The 20,883-nt window shown below is 40.6% G+C and overlaps 1 protein-coding gene across 2 annotated transcripts in view; it reads right to left on the bottom strand.

Moving 5' to 3' along the window:
* LOC128701645 (microtubule-associated protein futsch-like) overlaps window positions 1-20,883 on the bottom strand; it is a 39,867-nt gene that overhangs the window by 16,262 nt on the left and 2,722 nt on the right. Inside the window, exons 2-7 of one of the 2 annotated variants that reach the window (XM_070101547.1) lie at window positions 19,027-19,200; window positions 16,741-16,907; window positions 14,956-15,038; window positions 10,339-10,474; window positions 5,002-9,686; window positions 3,889-3,951 (exon numbers count right to left, since the gene is read on the bottom strand). In XM_070101547.1, coding sequence (XP_069957648.1) covers window positions 3,889-3,951; window positions 5,002-9,686; window positions 10,339-10,474; window positions 14,956-15,038; window positions 16,741-16,907; window positions 19,027-19,194 — 5,302 coding nt within the window. In that variant the 5' untranslated portion in view covers window positions 19,195-19,200. The remainder of the gene's footprint in view (window positions 1-3,888; window positions 3,952-5,001; window positions 9,687-10,338; window positions 10,475-14,955; window positions 15,039-16,740; window positions 16,908-19,026; window positions 19,201-20,883) is intronic. The other variant, XM_070101548.1, reaches the window with a different exon arrangement.

Raw genomic sequence — 20,883 nt, 5'->3', positions numbered from 1 at the left:
TCCTTCCATTTTCTCAAAACCCCTCTGTGTGTGTGTGTGTGTGTGTGTGTGTGTGTGTGTGTGTGTGTGTGTGTGTGTGTGTGTGTGTGTGTGTGTGTGTGTGTGTGTGTGTGTGTGTGTGTGTGTGTGTACTCACCTATTTGTACTCACCTATATGTGGTTGCAGGGGTCGAGTCTTAGCTCCTGGCCCCGCTTCTTCACCGGTTGCTACTGGGCCCTCTCTCTCCCCGCTCCATGAGCTTTATCAAACCTCGTCTTAAAACTGTGTATGGTTCCTGCCTCCACTATGTCATTTTCTAGGCTATTCCACTGCCTTACAACTCTGACTGAAGAAATACTTCCTAATATCTGACTCATTTGTCTTCAACTTCCAATTGTGGCCTCTTGTTTCTGTGTCCCCTCCCTGGAACATCCTGTCTTTGTCCACCTTGTCTATTCCATGCAGTATTTTATATGTCGTTATCATGTCTCCCCTGACCCTCCTGTCCTCCAGTGTGTGTGTGTGTGTGTGTGTGTGTGTGTGTGTGTGTGTGTGTGTGTGTGTGTGTGTGTGTGTGTGTGTGTGTGTGTGTGTGTGTGTGTGTGTGTGTGTGTGTGTGTGTGTGTGTGTGTGTGTGTGTGTGTGTGTGTGTGTGTGTGTGTGTGTGTGTGTGTTGGGGCTTGGACATGCAGCAGGTATGTGTAAACATGTTAGATAGGAGTGAATGGAGACTAATGAGTTTTGGAACCCCATGAGATGCTGGAATGTGAGCAGGGTAATATTGTGTGAAGGGATTCAGGGAAACCAGGTAGCGAGACTTAAGAGTCCTGGAAGTGGGAAGCACAATGCCTGCACTTTAAAGGTGGTGTTTGGGATACTGGCTGTTTGAAGTGACATCTAAACTGTTGTCTCTGAGCACCTCTGCTGCAAAGACAGTGATTACGTGTGAAGGATGGCGAAAGCGTTTCTTTTTTGGGGTCACCCTGCCTCGGTGGGAGACTGTCGATGTGTAGAGGAGGTAAAAAAAAAAAAAAAAAAAAAAAAGTAGGGCTTGAATCCATGGCAAGTAAGTCCTAAAACTTGCAGGCCAGTGCATTTTCAAAGCCATTTTACTGAACATGTCATGCCAAGAGGGAAATAATACAGAGGTTTTAACACAAAAAATATGGATATACTAAAACGGAGAGAAATCAATGGTCATATCTACCCAGATTAACATGCTAGTGCATACACTGAAACTGATAAAGAGAATACTTTGCAAGGAAGAGTACAACATACCTTTTTATAATTAGTGAGAAATGTTAGGAAAGTATCATTCTACAGTGTTGGGTGAGGCACTACCAAACAACCATGAACAATCTTTTAACACTTCATGCAAATTAACTAACAGTACAGTACAAAAACTTACACATTTACAAAAGAATGCTTTACACTATATATCCTAGTAGTGTGCTTTTTTTTCTGCATTTCTGACCAGTTATTTAATTAATATTTAGATTTTTTGTTACCATTTTACATACTTTCCAAGCCACTTTTACTAGAATATAGAGGCAGTAGAATCACTTGTGTAAAGTACTTCTATAAATTTAATAAGTGCCACTGTATATTAAATTCATCATTTTAAAGTTTTAAATAAAATAAAGGATATACAGAAATGCAGATTTAACCTTTAACCCTTTGAGGGTCGACAGGCCCTCTCAGACTTGTTCTCAGGGTCGGCCAAATTAAAAAAAAAAAAAATGAAAAGATAGAGAATTTTTTCCTGATCATAACACCAAAAGTATGAAATTTAATGGAAAACTTACGGAATTATGCTCTCGCAAAGTTAGCGGTCTCGATGTCTACGCATCGGCGATTTTGCCCACTTTGAGCCCTATTTTCGGCCAATTCCAGTGTACTAGTCGACAAAAATCATAACTTTCTCTAGAACTCCATTTTTTCTATCGAATGAGTACAAGAAACCACCCATTTACTGATTTCAACTATCCAATACAGTGGTCAAAATTTAGCAATTTTGCCAATTTCACACAAATTTGAAAAGATGCCAATTTCCAAATAGGGTCCAGAATAAACAAGAAAGACATTCCTGGCACTAAAATGACATTTCCTCTGTTCGTCAGTCACATCCCCAGGCCCCTCCTATATTTCTTTGGCTTTCCACTTTCAATTTTTATTCTTACAAAAAAATGGAAGATTTACCGTTATGCAGACTGCTGCATTAGCGTAGAAATGGCATAAATAATATCAGCGCACTTGTGAAAGAATATTAGACTCATCAGTTGACGTGTATTGGACGCTTGGCATGATTTGTTTACTTTTGAACTTTGGTAAAAATCGAACATTTCTGCTACTTTGAGCTCAATTTCAAGGTAATTTTAATTGTAAAACCAGTCAAAATCATCTCAATTTCTGTAATTTGTCTTCCATTCTATAAAATGAGACCAAGAAAACTAGAATACAACAATAAATACCATACGAAAATACAGTGCAAAAGTCCCTGTTATTCCAAAAACACGGTCAAAGTTTTTTTTTCTCATTATGCACTGTGTGCTGCAGGATTTTTTTTTTATACTGCACACACTGACCACAAAGACCCATTCTTTCATATGTATGCCTACCAGCTTTCTCCCATTAGATTTGAGGGCGCTAGAATTTAGGCGTACAAGTACGTCAAAAACCCTGGGTCGTAAGCCGTACTAGTACGGCCGAAACCTTCAAAGGGTTAAACTGTCCAAACAGATCTACGTCCACATGCTGGGGGTGATCCGAACGTAGATCTATTTTTTTTTTTTTTAACAAGCTTTCAAATGGGGAAAATCAAGGTCGGAGCACTACGCACGTGAGCACAGATCTACATTGGGACAGTTTAAGGTTTAATAATGAAGCAGCAAAGTGAGTGGAATACTGAGAGGGATAGTTCTGGAAGCTAGTACCTTGGGTAGCTTTAAAAATAGGTTACACACACACACACACACACACACACACACACACACACACAAGAGTTGGGTTTGAGGAACTGCTTAGCATGGACCACTAGGGCTAGTGCAGTGCTATTTCTAAAGTTCTTGAGAGGTTGAAACAGAAAAAATAAAAAATTTTATCAATGTATTCATTTTTTATGTATATTCATTTTATGCATGGAGAGTTATCACACTGGTCAAGAACTATAGATGCAAAAATTAAGAGTAGTTTTCTGCCAGATACAGTCATACTTTATATATAATTGGTTTCAAGTTGGATAAAATCAGATTTAGAAAGAATATAGAAGTACTGGTAGAAGTAGAGTTGTGCTCCTGTGGACCAGGAAAGCAAATGAATGTGTATACTAAATGCAAGTATACATTTGTAACATATTCACTCCACTAACCTCATATTTAAGATATACAATAAATAAAATGTAAACTAAATACAATACATATTCTTGAAATAAGCATTCATAATTATTTCCCTCTAAATTCTACAAGTAACCCCCTACAAAACTGACAATTTTCAGTAAACAAGTCACTGTATAGCATAGCTTGGACAATTCACAAACTTGTAATGAAAACCAAGCAAAATCTTAGTATATTCATTAAGAAAACTTAAATCTGGGGATTAGACAGCTTGAGGAATGCGAGGCAGTCTGGTATGATCCAAGAAAATGGAGGGTAGGTCTGATTCCTTGGATCACAAGCCATTCACTAGTATAATCCAGAATGGATCAGAACACTACCACTGATTTCGAATTAATGAATTTGTTTAAAATTATTTTAGTAGTCTATTAAAAACCCAGTTAATCCATACCTTGAAAATTACGCTATTAGCAGAAGATACCTTTAAAAGATACACTGCTATCAGTGTATTTCCAGAGGTCACCTTCTGCCACTATCTACCTAATACATCTCTTGCCTGACTAGTATAAAACTCACGTGGATAAATACGTGGAGAATTAAAGCTCTCTCCTTCCACGGGCTCCTGGTCATCATCTGGCACTGTCAATACCACATTTGTCATTATATTCCATTGATTGGTGCAGAGATTGGTGGATGTATTTGGTAGGGTGTGCAAAAGAAAATTAAAAGTGAATACAGGAAAGAGTAAGGTTATGAGGATAAAAAGATTAGGTGATGAAAGATTGGATATCAGATTGGAGGGAGAGTATGGAGGAGGTGAATGTATTCAGATATTTGGGAGTGGACGTGTCAGCGGATAGGTCTATGAAAGATGAGGCGAATCATAGAATTGATGAGGGGAAAAGGGTGAGTGGTGCACTTAGGAGTCTGTGGAGACAAAGAACTTTGTCCTTGGAGGCAAAGAGGGGAATGTATGAGAGTATAGTTTTACCAACGCTCTTGTATGGGTGTGAAGCATGGGTGATGAATGTTGCAATGGGGAGAAGGCTGGAGGCAGTGGAGATGTCATGTCTGAGGGCAATGTGTGGTGTGAATATAATGCAGAGAATTCGTAGTTTGGAAGTTAGGAGGAGGTGCAGGATTACCAAAACTTGTCCAGAGGGCTGAGGAAGGGTTGTTGAGGTGGTTCGGACATGTAGAGAGAATGGAGCGAAACAGAGTGACTTCAAGAGTATATCAGTAGGGTAGAGGTCGGCATAGGTAAGGCTGGAGGGAGGGGGTAAAGGAGGTTTTGTGTGCGAGGGGCTTGGACTTCCAGCAGGCATGCATGAGCGTGTTTGATAGGAGTGAATGGAGACAAATGGTTTTTAATACTTGACGTGTTGTTGGAGTGTGAGCAAAGTAACATTTATGAAGGGGTTCAGGGAAACCGGCAGGCCGGACTTGAGTCCTGGAGATGGGAAGTACAGTGCCTGCACTCTGAAGGAGGGGTGTTAATGTTGCAGTTTAAAAACTGTAGTGTAAAGCACCCTTCTGGCAAGACAGTGATGGAGTGAATGATGGTGAAAGTTTTTCTTTTTCGGGCCACCCTGCCTTGGTGGGAATCGGCCAGTGTGATAAAAAAAAAAATAATTCCATTGAAGAAAAAAATATACAATCCAAAAACAAATTCAGATGCAGTGTACTTACATTCAGCAGCACTAGTAAATTCCTCAAAGTCAAAGACACTATCAGCATTTTCTTTTTTCTTTGCTTGACCTTTGGGTAGGGGACTGAAGACATGTTGGTTCACCTCTTCTGTACTAGCTTGTGCCTTCCCTTGTCCATGATAGAAGGCAGCATTCCCAGAAATCACAATTTCTCCCTTTTCTGACTTTGCAAGAGTTTCAGAATGAATGGCTGCATCTATCAAACTAGAAAACGCCTTCATGGAGGGATTACTTCTAACAGATTCTGTTGCTGAAGGAATAAAACCTTGGTTATCTGTTTTTTGAAAGCAATCCATTGTTTTATTTTCTTGAGATACAAGTGGGACTGCTTCACCTCCAATTATTTTTTCCACCTCCTCCAAAGATTTCACAGGCATTATTTCAGACACTGGCTTCTTTCTTTTAGTTTCATCCTCAATTATATTTTGAGCATTGAATGAATTCGAGTTTCTAATTGGGGAATTTTGAACAGCAGCTTTTGTGGCAAAAGGATTAAAATTAGGATCATCAAACTTGTCAAGGAATTCCACAGCACATTCTTTTAATACAGAATCTTCATTTTTACAAGAATTTTCAATTTGTTCTAATGGCAAGGAAGTTTCTATCTTGGAAACAGCACTATTTGTTTTTGGGGCAGACATTTCTACTACAATCGCATTCAGGTTTTCAGTCAATGTTTTTTCTAGTGATGCTCCATTATTTTTCTCATTTTCAAGTAACGCTGCCTTGTCCGACTGTGTGTGTGTGTCTGCCTCGTATCCAGCTTCATTTTTATTTGGAGAATTCGTGCACGGTTTATATTTGAAAGGGTCAGAATCTGAATCTTCCAACTTCCTTGAAGAATCAAAGTTGTGACTTTCCTGCCAAGAACTTTCCTCTTCAATAGGTTTTACAAGAGAATCTTTCAACAATCCCAGGGAACTTGCTTCCTTCACAAAAATGCTTTGTACCTTTACTTCATCCTGCTGTATTTCCTGCAAAGTTGCATCTGGTTGAACCTTTTTGCATGGAGAATTTGCAACAGTAGTTTTGGTTGCAAAGGGATTAAAATTAGGGTCATCTAGTTTATCTAGGAAATCCAGTTGGTACCCTTTTTGAGGAAAATTTTTCTCCAGTGGCTCTTCTGCAGCTTCCAATGGTAATGTCTTGGTATTTTCAGGTACATCTGCCATTTCTAGTTCCTTACAAGGCATTTCATCACTAATTACCATAGTTTTATTCATTGCACTGGCCAAGTGGGACACTGTGGCACTGGTTACATGATCAAAATTAGACTCTTCTAACATAAGGGAAGACATGTTAGACTTAGGAAGACCTGAAGTTTCCAATGGTTTTTCAAAAACCCTTTCTAATATGGCAGATTTTATTTCCTCAGGCATATCCTCTGTTACTGAATTCTGACAAAGTATTTCCTGCACTGTTGCCCCTTTATTGTCAAGGCTTCGTTCACTTTTTTCCTTTTCAGTTATTTGTGTATTACTTACAACTGTTGGCAATTGTGCATTATCTTTATTGTTCTTTGGGCTGACTGCCAGACACTCCATATTGGTTGATATGTTCAATTTCTGGGAATAGATGCACTCTCTCCCAATTTCGCCCTCTTCTCCCATCTTATCGGTTGTAGATTTAGCACTGTAAGGTTCCTCATTTGCCTCTGACTGAATAAGCGCAATGCCCACTCTTTCTGGAGAGTTGGCAATCAGTGCTTTGGTTTCAAATGGACTGAAATCATTGCTATCAAATTTATCAAGGAAGTCTACCCCACAGACTTTTTGAGTGAAGGCTTGCCCTACTAGTTCTTCCTGATTTTCCTTCCCTGATAATGAAGAAAAAGTTTCCATATTTTCAAGCATTACACACTGATCATTTTTTTCTTGAGAAGCTTCACCAAGTAAAGCTTTTAAATTATCATCCTTCACCCTGGGAAGAGCATCCACTGTAAGAATGGTCTCTACTACTGTTGGAATAACTTCCGCCTCTGGAACTGCCTCAGTGTCCACTGAAATGGTTTCGGCCACCCATGAAACTCCCTTTACGACTGATGAAATTGGCTCTGCCTGTGAAACTGCCTCGTTGACTGTAGAGACGGGCTCTTCAGCCTGTGAAACTGCATCGTTGGCAGCAGAGACGGGCTCTTCAGCCTGTGAAACTGCATCGTTGGCAGCAGAGACGGGCTCTTCAGCCTGTGAAACTGCATCGTTGGCAGCAGAGACGGGCTCTTCAGCCTGTGAAACTGCATCGTTGGCAGCAGAGACGGGCTCTTCAGCCTGTGAAACTGCATCGTTGACAGCAGAGACGGGCTCTTCAGCCTGTGAAACTGCATCGTTGACAGCAGAGACGGGCTCTTCAGCCTGTGAAACTGCATCGTTGACAGCAGAGACGGGCTCTTCAGCCTGTGAAACTGCATCGTTGACAGCAGAGACGGGCTCTTCAGCCTGTGAAACTGCATCGTTGACAGCAGAGACGGGCTCTTCAGCCTGTGAAACTGCATCGTTGACAGCAGAGATGGGCTCTTCAGCCTGTGAAACTGCATCGTTGACCACAGAGATGGGCTCTTCAGCCTGTGAAACTGCATTGTCGACTGCAGAGATGGGCTCTTCAGCCTGTGAAACTGCATCATTGACTGCCAAGATGGGTTCCTCAACCTGTGAAACTGCATTGTTGACCACAGAGATGGGCTCCTCAGCCTGTGAAACTGCATCATTGACTGCCGAGATGGGTTCCTCAGCCTGTGAAACTGCATTGTTGACCACAGAGATGGGCTCCTCAGCCTGTGAAACTGCATTGTTGATTGCTGAGATGGGTTCTTCAACCTGTGAAACTGCATTGTTGACCACAGAGATGGGCTCCTCAGCCTGTGAAACTGCATCATTGACTGCCGAGATGGGTTCCTCAGCCTGTGAAACTGCACTGACGCCTGCAGAGATGGGCTCCTCAGCCTGTGAAACTGCAATGACACCTGTAGAGATGGGCTCTTCAGCCTGTGAAACTGCACTGACACCTGTAGAGATGGGCTCTTCAGCCTGTAAAACTGCATCGTTGACCGCAGAGATGGGCTCTTCAGCCTGTGAAGCTGCATCATTGACTGCCGAGATGGGTTCCTCAGCCTGTGAAACTGCATTATTGACCGAGATGGGCTCCTCAGCCTGTGAAACTGTATTGATGCCTGCAGAGATGGGCTCTTCAGCCTGTGAAACTGCCTTGCCGACCACAGAGATGGGCTCTTCAGCTTGTGAAACTGCCTCAACAATTGAAATGGACTCTGCTGACTCTGAAACCACCTCGGAACCTGCAGAAATGGGCTCCGAGACTTCTGAAACCACCTCATTGACTGATGAAATTGTTGCTCTCTCAGGAACTGCTTTCTTTGGCACTGGTATTGCTGCTCTCCCTGTAGCAACAGCTAACTTTCCAGCTGTTGCAGGAGCTTTTCCTGTTGGACCGGGAACCCTTCCACCTGGAAATGAAACCTTTTTTGCAGGAATGACAGCCTTTCCTACAGAATTAACTGCCTTTCTTACAGGAATGACAGCTTTCCCTGCAGGATTGACTGCCTTTTTAACAGAAATGACAGTCTTCCCTACAGGATTAACTGTCTTTCTTGTAGGAATGATAGCCTTCCCTGCTGGAACGGCGGCTTTCCCTGTTGGAACGGAGGCTTTCCCTGCTGGAACGGAGGCTTTCCCCACAGGTACAGCGGCATTCTTCGCTGGTGCGGCAGTCTTGCCTGCTGGTACGGTGGCCTTCTTTGCTGGTAAGGCAGTCTTACCCCCTGGTACGGCAACTTTACCTGCTGGAACACTGGTAACCCCTGGTGGGATGGTTTTTGTCACCACCTGAACATTGATCTCTGAAACAGCCCCTACTGCTGTCTGGACATCTTTCTTCACTTCAGGAGTAGCCTCCTTCACTACTGGGATATCTTTCTTCACCTCAGGAGTAGCCTCCATCACTACTGCAACATCTTTCTTCACCTCAGGAGTAGCCTCCATCACTAATGGGACAAGTTTCTTCACCTCAGGAGCAGCCTCCTCCATCACTACTGCGACATCTTTCTTCACCTCAGGAGTAGCCTCCATCACTACTGGGACATCTTTCTTCACCTCAGGAGTAGCCTCCATCACTATTGGGACATCTTTCTTCACCTCAGGAGTAGCCTCCATCCCTACTGGGACATCTTTCACTTCTGGAACCACTTCCTGTACATCTGAAGATGTTACCATTATTTGTGGAATAGTTAGCTTCACCTCTGGAGTTGTCTCATGAACAACTTTCAATGACTGCCCACCAAAGGCTTTATCCAAAGATACAGCAGCATTTACTGTTTCATCTGAAGACTGAAGCTCATTTTCAGGGGAAATATGTGAAATTGCAGCTATGTCCTCCTGAGGTGACGTACTCCTTATTTGTTCATTCTTTTCATCTTGTGCAATGTGATTGTCCTGTTTGTCCGAAAGGACTTTCATATTATTTTCGAACGATGTAACAAACTGATCAAACAATTCTGTTTCTCTGGTCTTATCTTCAGGCACATTGTTACTCGAAGGTGACATATCATCCAACGAATCACTAGCATCATGGAACTTCTCAACTGGTTCATCAATTTCCACAATTTTCATTTTTTCAAAACTGTTTATAAACGAGTTCTCAAATACAGCATCCGACCTGCAAAATAAAGATGCCAATTATAATACTCAAAGGATAAATTGATAAAACCTTTGCCTTTCTATCTCCATGTCCCAATTTTAAATTCCTTTCATATAGGGTAACCTTGATTTAACTGACCAGTAGGGGAAGAGAGAGTGTCTGGTAATGCCACTGTCCATTAAATCCAAACAATGAGTTGTTTTTTCAAGATTGTAACAAATGAATTCTGAAAAAGGATAGTCATTTCCAAAATCAACTTAAACAGATCATAAGGGATAATTGCGTATGCATTGCAATTGGTCCATTTGAGAATGTTTTTAATAAGAAATCTGTAAACAAAGGTCTGATAAATCAAGGTATCACTACTTTATCCCTGGCTTTTTATCGAAGTCCAATAAAAAAAAATTTATTCACACGATCAAGAAACTACAATGCAGGTTATGAAACCAGGTAAATTACTATTAACATGGGAAATGTTTTTAAAACTACCGACATTACAAAATACAGTGAAGACAAAGGAAAACTTCAAACAAGTTTGATGGACACTCCATTCGTACAAGTACTTCCTTGTATCAAGTGAACTGTCAAAAAATGCTTTATATCACAAATGAATGTACCAGCCTAATATTTTTTTCACTGAATTTATATTTTCATCTTAAACATTGGTTACCTATTTGGGGTGCTATTAGCCGATGATGCTACATTAAGCAGCGTAGAGTTTGCCACTGGCAAGACTGGGGAAAGAATCTTTGGTGCAGAAGGCATGTCAATCTCCTCCAGTTCCTCTGCACTCTCATATTCAGATTCTGTAACAAGTTAAGAATTACTTTAATTTTGAATCTTGTGTAGGGTACTTAACAGTACAATGAGAATGAAATGAACACAGTACTATGAATGTAAAAGCCCTAAAACTATTTGAATGCATCCAAATCCTGTAAACTCAGCCACTAATTGATTTTTTACACACTTAAAAGCACACATTTGTATATGAAGAGCCACATATGCCTTTCAAGATTCACTGAAGTATAGTAATGTATACCTAAACTTTCCCTAATGCCATAGAAGAATTGTTTGCACAACTATTTTAATGACCAGCACTGACTACCATCAAATTTCACTAGTACCTCTTATGCCAGGGGATGGGAGTGCCATTCACTGAACAAACATGCACTACATGGATCTCACACTATTTAGTGGGACAAGGAGAGCAAGTTATAGGGAAACTGACTTACTGAGTGTACCAGGTAAAGTGTGTGGTAGAGTTAATACTGAAAGAATTATGGATAAGATGGAGAGAGGATGGCAGATACACAGGGAGGCTTTAGGAAGAGTAGGGAATGTGTAGACTGTTTACATTGAAGCATGAAAGTGAACAATACTTAGATGAAGGTAAGGAGGTTTTTTGTTACATTCATGGATTTGGAAAAGGCATGCAATAGCGTGGAGAGGGAAGTAGTGTGGCAGATGCTGCCAGTACATGGAATAGGCAGTAGACTGCTGAAAGCAGTTAAGAGTTTTTACAAGGACAAGGCTCAAGTTAGGGAATATAGGAGGGAGATTATTTTCCAGCAAAAGTAGTCCTTTGACATGGTTGCATGTCACTGTGGTTTAACATTTATAGATAGGATTGTAAGAGGTGAATGCTAAGGTGTTGGATGGTGTGGGATTAAAATACACAGAATCTAATATAAAATGGAGTGGTTATAATTGTTTTATGCTAATGACTTTTTGGAAGATTCTGAGAAGTTGCAATGATTGGTAGACATTTGGGAGGAAAGGAAATTAAAAGTGAACATATTAAGAACAAGGTGATGAGGATAAACTATTGAGGTAGAGAAAGACTGGGTATGAGATTGGAAGGAGTATGTAGGAAATGGTTGTGTTCAGATAATTGGGAGTGTATCTGTCGGCAGCTGGGTATACAAATTTAGGGTAAGGCGAGTGGTGCATTGAAGCATCTGTGAAGACAAAACAATCCGTAGAGGATAAAAAAAAGGTGAATGTGCGAGTATACTGCTACCAACACTAATGTGGGTGAGGCATGGGTTGCTAATGTTGCAATGAGGAGGCAGTTGGAGGTAGTGGAGATGTCCTGTCTGGGGGAGAGTGGTGTGAATATTATGCAGAAATTCGTAGCTTCGAGATTAGGTGTGGTAGGACTTGAGGTAATTTGGACATTTAGAGAGTGGCATAAAACAGGATGACCGAGGGTGAATAAATATCTAGTGGAGGGAAGCTGGGGTAAGGGGTTGCTCTAGGAACGGTTGGAGGGAAGGGAGGTTAAGGTGGTTTTATGTGCGAGGCCTGGACATACAGTAGGTGTGTTAGGAGGTACGTAGACATATATGATCTGCAACCACTTGTGATATAAGAAGTATCGGGAAGTGGGGTGGGGTGGCATTGTATGTCCGAGATCGCTTGAACTGTTGCATAAAAACGGGTATTAAGTCTGAAGTAACACATACAGAGTCTGTTTGGATAGAATTTTCAGAGGGGCATGAAAAATTAATTTTAGGTGTGATATACCGTCCCCCAAATTTAGATAGGGACCAGGGGAGACTACTATGGGAGGAAATTGTTAGGGCCACAAGGCACGATAATGTAGTAATTCTAGGAGACTAACTTTAGTCATATTGATTGGAATTTCTTGACTGGGAATTTAGAATCATACAATTTCTTAGAAGTAGTTCAGGATTGTTTTTTGAAGCAGTTTGTGACAGAACCTACAAGGGGTAATAACCTGCTTGACTTAGTTCTGGCAAACAATGAATCCCTTGTTAATAATTTAGAAGTTTCAGAGGAACTGGGTGCTAGCGACCACAAATCAATTACATGTAGAATTGAATGGAAGTATGATAGTAGGGATAACTCAGTAACAGTCCCAGATTTTCGCTTAGCAGATTACGATGGGCTTAGAGAACACTTATCTGTTGACTGGGGTAACGAAGAGAGCTATCAATATGACAGTTTTCTGAACACAATACATGCTGCTCAAAGAACGTTTATCCCTTATAAGGAAATTAGATCAAATAGAAATGACCCAAAATGGATGAATAATAGGCTGAAATATCTACTAGGGCATAAGAAAGGAATTTATAGGCGTATCAAAAGAGGCGAGGGTCATCTTATGAATCAGTATATTGACATTAAGAGGGACATTAAAAAGGGGATAAGAAAAGCTAAAAGGGACTATGAAATTAAAGTTGCTAGGGATTCTAAAACTAACCCAAAAAGTTTTTTCCAGGTCTATAGAACAAAAGTCAGAGATAAGATAGGTCCCCTTAAAAATAACTATGGGCATCTTACTGACAAAGAGAATGAAATGTGCTCGATTTTAAATAATTATTTTCTCTCGGTTTTTACACAGGAAGACACTAATATTCCGGTAATTAATTTTTATAGTGGATCAGAAGAAGATAAATTATGTAACATCACAGTCACTAGTGAAATGGTTGTGAAGCAGATAGACAGACTGAAGCAAAATAAGTCACCGGGTCCTGATGAGGTTTTTTCAAGGGTTCTAAAGGAATGCAAAATGGAAGTCTGTGAACCATTAACTAATATTTTTAATTTATCTCTTCAAACAGGTGCAGTGTCTGATATGTGGAAGATGGCTAATGTAATTCCTATTTTTAAAACAGGGGACAAGTCGTTACCGTCAAATTACCGCCCAATAAGCCTGACCTCAATTGTAGGCAAATTACTAGAGTCAATTATAGCCGAGATTATAAGAAGCCATTTCGATAAGCATAGCTTGATTAATGATACTCAGCATGGATTCACAAGAGGCCGGTCTTGTCTAACTAATTTATTAACTTTCTTCAGTAAAGCTTTTGAGGCTGTTGACCACGATAAAGAATTTGATATTATTTACTTAGATTTTAGTAAGGCATTTGATAGAGTTCCGCACCAAAGACTGTTGAAGAAAGTAGCAGCTCATGGCATTGGGGGAAGGGTGCTCTCGTGGATCGAATCATGGCTCACAGACAGGAAGCAAAGAGTGTCCATAAATGGGGTTAAATCCGAGTGGGGATCAGTAACAAGTGGCGTTCCACAGGGATCAGTCTTGGGCCCGTTGTTGTTTATAATATATATCAATGATCTTGATGAAGGAATTACTAGTGATATGAGCAAATTCGCCGATGACACGAAGATAGGTAGGATAATTGATTCAAACGTAGATGTTAGGGAACTTCAGGAGGATTTAGACAAACTCTACTCTTGGTCAGAAAAGTGGCAGATGCAGTTCAATGTAGATAAATGCAAGGTTCTGAAGCTCGGGAGTGTCCATAACCCTAGCACTTATAAGTTAAATAATGTAGAACTTAACCATACGGATTGCGAAAAGGACTTGGGGGTTATGGTAAGCAGCAACCTTAAACCAAGACAGCAATGCCTAAGCGTACGTAATAAGGCAAATAGATTACTGGGATTTATATCAAGAAGTGTAAGCAACAGAAGTCCAGAGGTCATACTGCAGCTTTATACATCATTAGTAAGGCCTCACCTAGATTATGCAGTTCAATTCTGGTCTCCGTATTACAGAATGGACATAAATTCGTTAGAAAACATTCAGCGTAGGATGACTAAATTAATACATAGCATTAGAAATCTTCCTTAGGAAGAAAGATTGAAGACTCTTAAGTTACATTCACTTGTTAGACGAAGAATGAGGGGAGACCTGATCGAAGTGTATAAGTGGAAGATAGGTATTAATAAAGGGGATATTAACAAGGTCTTGAGAATATCTCTCCAAGAGAGAACCCGCAGTAATGGATTTAAATTAGATAAGTTTAGATTTAGAAAGGACATAGGAAAGTATTGGTTTGGAAATAGGGTAGTTGATGAGTGGAACAGTCTACCTAGTTGGGTTATTGAGGCTAGGACTTTGGGTAGTTTCAAATTTAGGTTGGATAAGTACATGAGTGGGAGGGGTTGGATTTGAGTGGGACTTGCACATCGGAGCTTGTTTCTTGGGTGGCATTGAAAATTGGGTTGGGCAAATGTTTTGTTAGTGGGATGAATTGTAAAGGACCTGCCTAGTATGGGCCAACAGGCCTGCTGCAGTGTTCCTCCTTTCTTATGTTCTTATGTTCTTATATTCAACGTGATCATGCCCACTGATATATTAATTCCCTATGTGATATTACCCCACTGATTTGATTTTTGAAAAACTAAAGAATTCTGACATAGTAACTGATAAGTGTGCAGTAAATATGGTGTCAGATCTGGATTAGACTTCAATATTAATTTACTATCAACCTATCAATTTTAATTTATTACCAACCTGAGTCTCCAAGGCTTGCCATGGCAGCCTCTCGGAATTTTGCAACACTCCTGTGGGGTGGCTTACTTGCTAGAAATTTGGCCCTGGAAAAAAAAAAAAAAATTAGCATGGTTGTTTTAACTGGCAATGTAACTAATTATAATAAAAAATAAGCACTAAACCCACAAGGGTTATACAGAAGTATAACTAAAACATTCATGGAGGTAGACCATTGTAATTATTGCTATATACCCTGTCAGGCTGAGCCAAGTAGTCATCAGATGTTTTGTTAATCAAGAAACAGAAAAATGGCTAACAGTTCTTAGCCATAAGAGACTGGGATTAAGACAACACTGGTGTACTATAGATGAATGGTTCACAGAAATGACACGTTGATAAATCAGACATGTGCAACTCTTGGGTATCTTTATTAAGGAAATGTTTCGCCACACAGTGGCTTCATCAGTCCATACACAGGAAAAGCATGAAGAACAGGAGGAGAATGAGGTAATCAGTCCCTCAGCCTTGAGTCGATGTGGTCAGTCCCTCAATCTTGAGTAGAATACGGCATATGAGCGGAGGAGGAGCTTATAAACCGTAGGCAAGAGGTGCAGCAGTTCTGTGAACCATTCATCTACAATCCTGTCAGACACCAACTTCTTGGGATCTTAATACTTGGGAATTCTTCGCTTGCCTAACCCTTGGGCACGACCTACTTCCACATTGGGCAAATGTGACACCACCTTCGACTGCTGCACCTCTCTTACCTACGGTTTATAAGCTCCTTCTCCGCTCATATGCCGTATTCTACTCAAGATTGAGGGACTGACCACATCGACTCAAGGCTGAGGGACTGATTACCTCATTCTCCTCCTGTTCTTCATGCTTTTCCTGTATATGGACTGATGAAGCCACTGTGTGGCGAAACGTTTCCTTAATAAGATACCCAAGAGTTGCACATGTGTGTAATTTATCAACTGGTGTACTAGTATTGTGTAATGGTAATTAAGCCACTGTCTTATGTCTTGTACAGTTAATAGGTAATAAATCATTCACTAGCTTCTCCAAACCAAGTCTTCCATCCTGGAGGGGGTTTTATCCAAAACATCCTCTGTATTTACATTTATCTGAACTGTAGCTACAAATTCTTTCATTGAACAATAATGATGAAACCAGCAAATGGGGCAGCAAACCCTATTTTCATAACAGCAATTTCTAGAAAAGAGGATTCACATACAGTATCAATAAAAATCAGTAAAGTCAGCAAAATACTGTAACTGTGGTATAGATATGCTAATTCTGAATCCTTGGCAAATTTGAGTCTTGTGCTGGTATAAAACTTTTTTTTTTTGTAATTTATTTCAAGATGTAGACAAAATTTGACTAGAAGTGAAAGGACAATCTCAAGAGCCCAAAAAAATAAATTAATACCAGTAAATTTGGATATAATAAAAAAAGAAACATTCTGCTGACAGTAATGAAGATGATTAGAAGGGCCACCTTTTGTGACTGTTTAGCTCCCTGGACGGCAGAGCTTTACCAGGTCAGTGACTTAGTTTTGCTATATGCAAAAGTTGTCACAAAAACTATGCTTGTCATCTTAACCAGTAAATTTTCTTGAAAGTCTACTAAGGGTGTGAAAGTTTATGTGCAAAGTCACGGTACTGTGCCTTTTTACTCTTCAACAGCCTTTGCAAGGCTGCCAATAGGATGTAGGCACATTTCCAGTTAAGACAATACAGGTATTATTGGGTTTGGGAGGATACAGATCTTCCTTGCTAAATTAACAAATGTGCTTAGACTTACATAACCGATTCCTTTTCAACTTCGTTGACAACTTCATTAATTACTTCCTTTGCAAACATCTGATATGCATCGTGATCAATGCGGGTGATTACCTCCGTGCGATCACGCCACTTTTCATCCTCGTCAAGCTCACGACCCACATCATATCGAGACATTATTTTGCGAGTCTACAAGATAATGCAAAACATTTAAATAATTCAATGTCTTTGGAAATTTTTTTTTTTTTTTTATTATCACACCGGCCGATTCCCACCAAGGCAGGGTGGCCCGAAAAAGAAAAACTTTCACCATCATTCACTCCATCACTGTCTTGCCAGAAGGGTGCTTTACACTACAGTTTTTGAACTGCAACATTAACACCCCTCCTTCAGAGTGCAGGCACTGTACTTCCCATCTCCAGGACTCAAGTCCGGCCTGCCGGTTTCCCTGAATCCCTTCATAAATGTTACTTTGCTCACACTCCAACAGCACGTCAAGTATTAAAAACCATTTGTCTCCATTCACTCCTATCAAACACGCTCACGCATGCCTGCTGGAAGTCCAAGCCCCTCGCACACAAAACCTCCTTTACCCCCTCCCTCCAACCCTTCCTAGGCCGACCCCTACCCCGCCTTCCTTCCACTACAGACTGATACACTCTTGAAGTCATTCTGTTTCGCTCCATTCTCTCTACATGTCCGAACCACCTCAACAACCCTTCCTCAGCCCTCTGGACAACAGTTTTGGTAATCCCGCACCTCCTCCTAACTTCCAAACTACGAATTCTCTGCATTATATTCACACCACACATTGCCCTCAGACATGACATCTCCACTGCCTCCAGCCTTCTCCTTGCTGCAACATTCATCACCCATGCTTCACACCCATATAAGAGCGTTGGTAAAACTATACTCTCATACATTCCCCTCTTTGCCTCCAAGGACAAAGTTCTTTGTCTCCACAGACTCCTAAGTGCACCACTCACTCTTTTTCCCTCATCAATTCTATGATTCACCTCATCTTTCATAGACCCATCCGCTGACACGTCCACTCCCAAATATCTGAATACGTTCACCTCCTCCATACTCTCTCCCTCCAATCTGATATTCAATCTTTCATCACCTAATCTTTTTGTTATCCTCATAACCTTACTCTTTCCTGTATTCACCTTTAATTTTCTTCTTTTGCACACCCTACCAAATTCATCCACCAATCTCTGCAACTTCTCTTCAGAATCTCCCAAGAGCACAGTGTCATCAGCAAAGAGCAGCTGTGACAACTCCCACTTTGTGTATGATTCTTTATCTTTTAACTCCACGCCTCTTGCCAAGACCCTCGCATTTACTTCTCTTACAACCCCATCTATAAATATATTAAACAACCACGGTGACATCACACATCCTTGTCTAAGGCCTACTTTTACTGGGAAAAAATTTCCCTCTTTCCTACATACTCTAACTTGAGCCTCACTATCCTCGTAAAAACTCTTCCCTGCTTTCAGTAACCTACCTCCTACACCATACACTTGCAACATCTGCCACATTGCCCCCCTAGAGAACAAATGGATTTGTCAGTTAAAAATAGGAGAGGAGAGTTATTAAATGGAGAGTTAGAGGTATTGGGAAGATGGAAGGAATATTTTGAGGAATTGTTAAATGTTGATGAAGATAGGGAAGCTGTGATTTCGTGTATAGGGCAAGGAGGAATAACATCTTGTAGGAGTGAGGAAGAGCCAGTTGTGAGTGTGGGGGAAGTTCGTGAGGCAGTAGGTAAAATGAAAGGGGGTAAGGCAGCCGGGATTGATGGGATAAAGATAGAAATGTTAAAAGCAGGTGGGGATATAGTTTTGGAGTGGTTGGTGCAATTATTTAATAAATGTATGGAAGAGGGTAAGGTACCTAGGGATTGGCAGAGAGCATGCATAGTTCCTTTGTATAAAGGCAAAGGGGATAAAAGAGAGTGCAAAAATTATAGGGGGATAAGTCTGTTGAGTGTACCTGGTAAAGTGTATGGTAGAGTTATAATTGAAAGAATTAAGATTAAGACGGAGAATAGGATAGCAGATGAACAAGGAGGCTTTAGGAAAGGTAGGGGGTGTGTGGACCAGGTGTTTACAGTGAAACATATAAGTGAACAGTATTTAGATAAGGCTAAAGAGGTCTTTGTGGCATTTATGGATTTGGAAAAGGCGTATGACAGGGTCTTTGGAAATATAAATGCTAATATATACACTGTTACACTAAAGCAATTAGTAAATTTTTATATACTATATAAAAATATACTAAAAAAATAAATTATAAACATTACCTTGTCTGCCTTGACTGTCCGAACCTCTAGAGGATTATTAGCTATGTCCTTAAAAGGAGAGCGATGGCTTGAAACTGGCGTAGTATAAAGTGACTGTTCTTTTACTGAAGTATTTTGTTGTCCTTGAGGGGACTCAGAGTTCATATCAGGTTGACAATTTTCATCCATGTTTAACTGAAAGTAAAAAAATTTTTTTTAATACAGTATAGTCTACCTGGAGAGCATTCCAGGCATCAACGCCCCCCACGGCCCGGTCCACGACCAGGCCTCGTGGTGGATCAGGGCCTGATCAACGAGGCTGTTACTGCTGGCCGCAGGTAGTCCAACATATGAACACAGCCCGGCTGATCAGGTATTGACTTTAGCAATCTGTCCAGCTCCCTCTTGAAGACAACCAGGGGCCTACTGTTAATTCCCCTTATGGTTGGTGGGAGGCTGTTGAACAGTCTTGGGCCCCAGACAATTATTATGTTTTCTCTTAGTATACCAGTGGTACCCCTACTTTGCACTGGGGGTAGAGTAGTTAGATTTTATTGCCTGCTCTTATATGTAGGAATAACTAAGCACATTACGGTGTGCACTGATAATGCATTCAGATTTAAAAAAAAAGAGTATAAACCAACAAAGCCAAAGAGTGATTTACTCCATTTCAGAGAGACAGTATTTAAGCACTTATGCATGCTATCAGCGAATAAAAAATTAAATTACAGGAAACGACGACTTGTTAAAATTAATATTTCAGTTTAAGTTGGTTACGCCTAGTTCAACAATGTTAAAAATACAAAAAGTTCATGGCTCCCTTTCCCACAGCTTCATAAATCTGGTACTCCTAAGCTTTAGGCTTAAATTTAGAATATTACTGGCATCTAATATAACTAGGTAAATTATTAGTCTTATGGCTATATAATGGTAACTATTTAATGCCTGGCTACAAGACTGCTCAACTGCCTCCCAGCATACATAAGTGGAATTACCAACAGACCCCTGGCTGTCTTCAAGGGGCTAGACTGGCACCTAAAGTCAGTACCCGACCAGCCAGGCTGTGGTTCGTATGCCAGTTTACGCATGGCCAGCAGTAACAGCCTGGTTGATCAGGCCCTGATCCACAAGGAGGCCTGGTCATGGACCGGGCCATGGGTGCGTTGACCCCTGAAACTCCCTGCAGGTATACAGTAGATACTGCAAAATCTCTTTCACTCTCCCTGGTACAATACTGAATTTAGGTCATAACTCTCATGGTTCAGTTGATGCAACCTACACCAGTCAGTTAACACCCAGGTACCTACTTAATGTTAGGTGAACAGGGCCAACATGCCCAACATTTCCACCTGGCCAGGGATTGAACCATGAACTGTGTGAGGCGAGAGCATTGCCTACCAAAATCACAGAACACCATATTTTTTATTTTTATAGTTTGTCCTGGTCTTCATGTTACTCTGCACCCATGTCAAGGTTAAATCTCACCATCTTGGATAACTATTTCTTTCCTTTATCTTTTTTTAATCAGCTCAAATTGGTGTTCATTTAAACTTCACTCATTAACCTAGGGTTATGCAAGGCAATTACATTTGAAATTTGCACATGGGAATGCATAATACTAATACAGGAGGACTGTCCTAGTATCCATTAAATCAATGTTAAACAGAAAGGAGAGAGAAAAAAAAAAAAACAGCAATTTACAATCTCCTTTACACTGTACCACCTAAAATAGTATACACAAATTTGTTATAATGTATAACCTATTACATAAAAATTCAGTATATTGAGGGTATACTGTACAGTATACATATTTACTGGAAAGCACTAATTTCAAGGGTCCTGAAGTTTACCTGGAGAGTTCCGGGGGTCAACGCCCCC

Source organism: Cherax quadricarinatus, chromosome 78 (genome assembly GCF_038502225.1).
Source record: "Cherax quadricarinatus isolate ZL_2023a chromosome 78, ASM3850222v1, whole genome shotgun sequence".
Classification (NCBI taxonomy): Eukaryota; Metazoa; Arthropoda; class Malacostraca; order Decapoda; family Parastacidae; genus Cherax; species Cherax quadricarinatus.
This window is presented reverse-complemented; position numbering and strand designations above follow the sequence as displayed.